This window comes from Pygoscelis adeliae, unplaced genomic scaffold (assembly GCF_000699105.1).
Source record: "Pygoscelis adeliae isolate BGI_AS28 unplaced genomic scaffold, ASM69910v1 Scaffold432, whole genome shotgun sequence".
NCBI lineage: Eukaryota > Metazoa > Chordata > Aves > Sphenisciformes > Spheniscidae > Pygoscelis > Pygoscelis adeliae.
Window position 1 is genome coordinate 191,267 of NW_008824289.1, and position 5,853 is coordinate 197,119.

At 62.8% G+C, this 5,853-nt stretch overlaps 2 protein-coding genes across 2 annotated transcripts in view; both read right to left on the bottom strand.

Annotated features, from left to right (window-relative positions):
• TGM2 (transglutaminase 2) overlaps nt 1-99 on the bottom strand; it is a 28,297-nt gene extending 28,198 nt beyond the window's left edge. Inside the window, 1 exon segment of the mRNA XM_009318753.1 lies at nt 22-99. Coding sequence (XP_009317028.1) covers nt 22-99 — 78 coding nt within the window.
• Nucleotides 100-1,284: 1,185 nt separating this feature from the next.
• KIAA1755 (KIAA1755 ortholog) overlaps nt 1,285-5,853 on the bottom strand; it is a 7,984-nt gene continuing 3,415 nt past the window's right edge. The window contains exons 7-15 of the mRNA XM_009318754.1: nt 5,746-5,834; nt 5,258-5,351; nt 4,059-4,145; nt 3,281-3,397; nt 2,820-2,918; nt 2,431-2,574; nt 1,752-1,828; nt 1,361-1,499; nt 1,285-1,299 (exon numbers count right to left, since the gene is read on the bottom strand). Coding sequence (XP_009317029.1) covers nt 1,285-1,299; nt 1,361-1,499; nt 1,752-1,828; nt 2,431-2,574; nt 2,820-2,918; nt 3,281-3,397; nt 4,059-4,145; nt 5,258-5,351; nt 5,746-5,834 — 861 coding nt within the window. The remainder of the gene's footprint in view (nt 1,300-1,360; nt 1,500-1,751; nt 1,829-2,430; nt 2,575-2,819; nt 2,919-3,280; nt 3,398-4,058; nt 4,146-5,257; nt 5,352-5,745; nt 5,835-5,853) is intronic.

The window sequence follows — 5,853 nt, forward strand, 5'->3', positions numbered from 1 at the left end:
GAGGAGAGCCCACGCACCCACCTTGCTGGAGAACTGGCCGAGCTCCCGCAGCAGCTCCTGCTCAGCCTGCCGCCGCTCCACCTGCCTGTAGAAACTCATCAGCTTCGTCCGGAAAAGGGCTGCAGCCACCTGGAAGGGGTCTGCCTCGGGGAAAGCCGCGTCTCGGACCTCAGCCGCCTCCTGACACAGGGCCAGGCCATGCTGGTACTGAGCCTGCAGGGACGGCAGGAAGGAACAAGCTCGAGGAATGGCGCTGACCTGCTGCGCTGGGACGTGTGTGCAAGGTGAGGCTCTCTGCAGATCAGCACTCAGCATCGCTATCAAAACTATATGGGAAATGTTTCTGGGCAAGTGAGAAGAAACAAAGAGAACAGGGATTCTCAAAATATCTGCTCTGTCCTGGCTCAGCTCAAAATGCACAAAATGCATCGTCCTGTCCTGAGTGGAGTCACCTTGCTTTGTCCTCCCTGCGGTGCATGTAACTAAAGGGCCTCCCTATCTAGAGATATGGGAGGAACAAATCCTTGTCACCACATTATTTGTTGCCTGATGGACATCCAGGCTCTGCAGCCCAGCCCTGCGAGAGGAAGGGGGCTGTGAAGGACGGAGCGCAGGAGGGTTTGGGAACAGCAGCCCCAGCCCAAAGCGCACCAAGGAGCAGCACAACCGTCCCCCTCACTAGAGCAGGGCTGCCCAAAGACCCCAGCAAAGCTGGGTTTGAAAACTGCAGCTTGACCCAGCCAGCCTGGGGACACCCAGTTTTGCCCAGAAGCCTCATTCCAAACCTGGGGGATTTGGGCTGATTGTATCAAACTGTGTAACAACATTCAAAAGTTTCTGACTTGGCATTTTCAGTTTCTGCCAAGCGCCAGGCAGGGGCCGGAGCCACCTGACAGCTCTGCTGGCAGCGATACCCGAGGGATGCATGTTACAGAAAAGCCCCCTCCCAACATACTGTTGCCTGGATGAGGAACTCGTTAAACTGCTCGGCGGAGCCCTGGAAGCTGTCGGGGCTCCACTCCTCAGCGCCCATCTTCTGCAGCCGTGCCTCTGCCCCCCCGTCCAGCCAGCACCCCAGCTGCAAGAGAGAGCGGGGCTGAGGGTCAGGCGGGACCAGCTGCTGGCAGCAGCGCTTCTGCGGCTCCCCTTCCTCCCCGACCGGGGCATCCCATCCCAGGCGTGGTTACACACAGTCACCTCGTAATGAAAATCAAAGCTCAGGCAATCCTGTTATTCTCTGGGCTTCCTTCATCATCAAAAACCAAGGAAATGTGCCAAAAATGCTCAGCCATGGGAACACTGCAGAGGACAACTTCAACTTGCTGCATCCAGAACGGCACCCCAGGGACGCCCAACTCACCTTGCCGAACTCAGCCTCGAGCTCCCGGACCTTTCGGAGGAACTCCAGGCGCTCCAGGCAGCTGTTGGACTGGGACACCAGGTCGTGAAGCTCTTCCTCCAGCTGGCTGTACAGCCCCTCGGCCGACTCCATGCTGGCCCTGGTGGTTGGGGAGGAAAGGGGCCGTCAGTGCTGGGTGCTGCTGGGCAAGCTACCGGCCCCTGGGGACGCTGGCCGAGGCAGCTCTCCGGTGGGCAGGAGCCTCTGGATGGGACAGCTCCCTGGAAGTGGCATGTGGCCATGCGGGCAGCCGGGAGCCGAGGGAGCAGACGGGCAACGGCCCAGCACGTGCGGCTGGCAAGAGGCCGGCAGGTGCCCGGGTCAGGAGCCAACCAAGAGACCTCCTCCCCACCCGCCTCCTGCATCCTCAGAGCCCACCCAGGACATGAGGGCACTCCCTGGGGTGCGCTGGGCAGCGGGCTCCTGGCCCTGCATGCCAGGCATGCTGCAGCAGAGTACCCTGGCCCTGCAGGTGCCCTGACACCTCCCCGTCCCAAGGAGCAAGATGGATGTCGGGGAACACGGGACGGGAAAGCGTTGGCTGTCGGTGTGGCCCAGCCCAGCTGAGAGAAGGGAGCAGAAGGGAGCAGCGGGATTAGTGCTGCCTGCATGCACGGACCGCCGGACCAATGCAGCATCGCCGGACGAGTGCGGCATTGCTGGACGAGCGCGGCACCACCAGGGCTTGGCCCCATCTAGTGGCTTTGCCTGAGACCAGCCTGGAGGGCTCGCTGCAGGCCTTGCTGAGCAGCCCCGGAGCCTGGTCGCGGGGCAGGAGGCCCTCCCAGGGACCCGTGCACCTTCCCCAGCCGGGATGACGGGAAAACCTGCAAAGGGCTGTCCGAGATGCGAGCTCCAGGCTTGGAGGGAGTTTGCAGGGCAGAAGGGAGCACGGCACCAGCTCTGAGGCATGGTGGAAAGAAGCTCGTGCCCATGGGGACCAGGCTGTCCATGAGGAGGTGGCTCTGTCGGCCAGCAGAGGAGGCTGGGGGGCTCTGGCGTTGGCCCCCAGCCGCCCCCTCCTATCTGACATCAGCCGAGGCGCTGAGCTGGGCAGCCTCCCTGCGCAGCCTCGCCAGCACGGCCCCCGCCTCGCGCTGCAGGCGCACCAGCTGTGGGTCGCTCAGCACCCTCCGCATCAGCTCCTGGTGCCTCCCGATGCACGTGGCCACATCCTGCAGAGGGAGGGTCGGACACGCATCTCACCTGGGGCCTCGCCTGCTGGCTCCCGGGCCAGCACAGGACAGGCACCCAGGGCTGCACCCCAAGAGACGAGCAAAGGGGACAGGGGACAGCCCCGTGGCCAGGAGCAGCTGGTCCGGGAACGGTTGCACCGAGTTTTAGGGAACCAGGGCAAAATGTCGCTGTGTGCTGGACTGCAGACAGGGTCTTTGGAAAGCCCTACAACCTGCCCCATTACCTGCGTCCCCGCCAGCATGTCGGTGCTCCGCAGCTCGTGGATGCAGCTCTGCAGCAACTGTGATGCCTGCCTGAGGCTGGCCGTGAAGGGATGCAGTTTCTGCAGGTGGGACACACAGCCGGTCAGTGGGACCGGGGAGGCTGGGGCAGCAGGGAGGGCAGCCTGCCCACGAGAGGGAGGAGGAGAAGCAGTGCCAGGCTAGAGCAGGGAAAACCACGGGGCACCAGGTTAAAGCCGAGGAGGAAGGGAGCGTGGAGGTGGATGGGCAGTTACAGGCAAGAGCAGTCAGAATCAGACAGGAGGGGGTTGCCCTCCTGTGCTCAGAGCTCTCCTTTTCCTTCCCCTCTCCTGGGCTTTACTGTTGCTTTTCCGAGGATGCCTGTGAGACACAGAAGCTGTGGTGGGGATGGAGGGGCACCACGGGGAGGTGAGGCGATGGCTAACGGCGTGATAACAGACACCTGGAAGAATTGAACCCACTCGTCGTGGCAGTAGGGGAAGGCGCCGTCCAGCTCCTGTGTCAGCTGGGAGCTGTCGACGTAGCGGCCCAAAGCCTTCAGCGATGCCAGGGTCTCCACCTGCGGGGCACGGGGTTCGTAAGTGCCACGGGACCGTGCCAGGTCACTCCCCAGAAACATCCCCAGGGACAGCCTGGAACAGGGGGCATAACCCCCTCCTCCCCTAAGCACCCTGCTCCGTTAACCTGCGTGGCACGGTGGCCCCGGGAGCGCTGCGTGCTGGCAGGGCTGAGCGCGCCATGCGGCAGCTCCGCTCAGAGCATCTCCCGGTGGCTCCGCGGTGTTTGAATGCATGAGAGATCGCCGGGACTGCAATAATCTGCCATGACAGCCAGGCTAGGTGATCGAGCTCATTAATTTTTCACATTATATTAATTAAACTGAGCAGCACTAAAAGAACAATAAACCCTTTCAAGTTTAGATTTATTATCCCAGTGCCTGTGTCCGGCCACTGGAGGTAAGTGGGAAAACGCTTGGCTGCCCTTGGGCAGCTTTCGCTCGTGTACACAGCCCAGCGAGCCCGAGGGCCTCACCCTGCACCCAGCATGGGGGGACCTGCCCCAGCGAGGCACTGCTCTGCCTGGGGTCCCTGAGCAGGGGAACTGAGGTCTCCAAGCAAGGGGACGGAGGGTCCCCGAGGCAGGAGGCTCTTTTCACCCGGCTCTGCTCTTCCCACAGGAGACAACGCGGGGACACGAGGAGGGGACAGGGACAGGCTCACCTGCACCCCGGGCAGCCTCTCGCGGTGAGGGACCAGCTCCTTCTCAGCCAGCAGCAGCACGGTGTGGATGCAGCCCGGTGAGATGCTCTGCGGGAGGCAGGGAAGAGTCACCACGGCAAACCCCATGGCACAGCCCCCGAGTTACCCATGGTGATGCTGGGGGTCGGTTGCCTGAGTCAGCTGAGGCCCGTGAGCTCGTTACAAAGAAAAGGCTCCCAAGCTCGCTGGCGTGGGAAATGGAAACAGGACGCTCAGGCCGTAACACCGTCCCCATCCACCTCCCTAGCAGAGTGGACCTGCGGACAGAGCCTTGTGAGCAAACCCCTTCGCTCGCACCAGCAATGCTTCTCCACACGGGAAGATTGGGGTCGGCACAGGATTTATCGGATAGGCTGCAACCAAGCCCTGAGCAGGCACTGCGGCAGGGAGGACCCCACAGCCTCTGGGACAGCGCAGGGCCCTCCCGCGGCACTGCCTCGGCACTGGCACGGAAACCCTGCCGGGATGAATTGACCGTCGCTGCGGAGCCAGTTACCAGGTGAGCTCAGCTAGCGGGATGCTGAAGAGGTTGGGGGCACACCGCGGTGCTGGGCGATAGTGGGGGCAAGGTCAAGGACAGATCCTGTGGGGCTGGGAAGGGACTTTCGGCCCCAACCTGCCGGTGCCTTGCGGCTGGCGTTCAAGGAGCTGGAGAGATGCAAGCGCCGGGTGTGAGCTCGGTTTGGGGGGCTGGGGGAAATGGGGTCTCTGCGCCCTGTTGGGGGACGGTCTGCGCCACTGCAGACATGCTCAGAAATTAACGATTTATCAGCAACTTGGGGAACAAAGTGGCAGTTGTTTAAGCGCTGCAAGACCTACAGGGAGTCAGGAGCCAGGACTGGCCGCTGGGGAGGAAGCAGCAAGACAGATGTGGGTTTTCTAGATTAGTGCATTGCAATGCAGCCGCAGGCAGCCAAGAGCTGCCTCGGTAAATCTGCATCGCGATGCTTACGGGTAAAATCTGCGAGCGAGATAAAAACCGTGGCCTCAGGCACGGCAACACTGGGGGCTGCCAGAAAATCTGCTGCCAGCCGGGGGATTGCACCATGCAGCAGGTGCAGGGGAGGCTCTGAAGGACCCTTGGAGGGCAGGGCAGCGCTCGGTCCTGGGCAGGGACACCCCGGCACGTCCGTGGCATAGGCACGCGGAGCACGGCGTACCTGGACAGAGCAGAGGGCCGAGAACAGGACAGGAGCAGGCGGTTGCTTCCTGGCATCCACCACGACGGTGAGCCCGCTGTCCTTTGCTTCTCGCCTAGCAAAGGGAAATAAAGCAGGAGGCAGATCGCACTGGTTAGAAGCAGCATGTGAAGCGGGGGTCCCTCCCCTCCGGCAGGACTCGCTTGAAGCCCCCTCCCACAGCTCCGCGCCCCCAGGCAGCAGGGTGAGGACAGCTGCAGGCAATGGCCTCATCCCCATGGGATGCCCCAGCCGCGGGAGTGCCGGACCTTCAATAATGCATGCCTTCAGCAGAGGCACGGCACGGGGTCCTCAGGGCTGGCTGCAGGGGGGACAATGGGCACAGTGGGGATCGCGCAGGATGTGCCCAAAGCAGCATGTGCGGGATGCTGGGCATCCATCCTGGCTTGGCCTGGGGGCCAAGCTGCTTCCCAGCTCGGGGGTCCCAGGCAGATCCTCCTGGCCCTTACCTGGGGAGGGAGCAGAGGTAGAGGATGAGCCTCGCCAGCTCAGTGGCCGAGCACCACGTGGCCCCCCAGGCGCTGCCACTGGTGGTCACCTGGAGGAGGGCCCTGCCC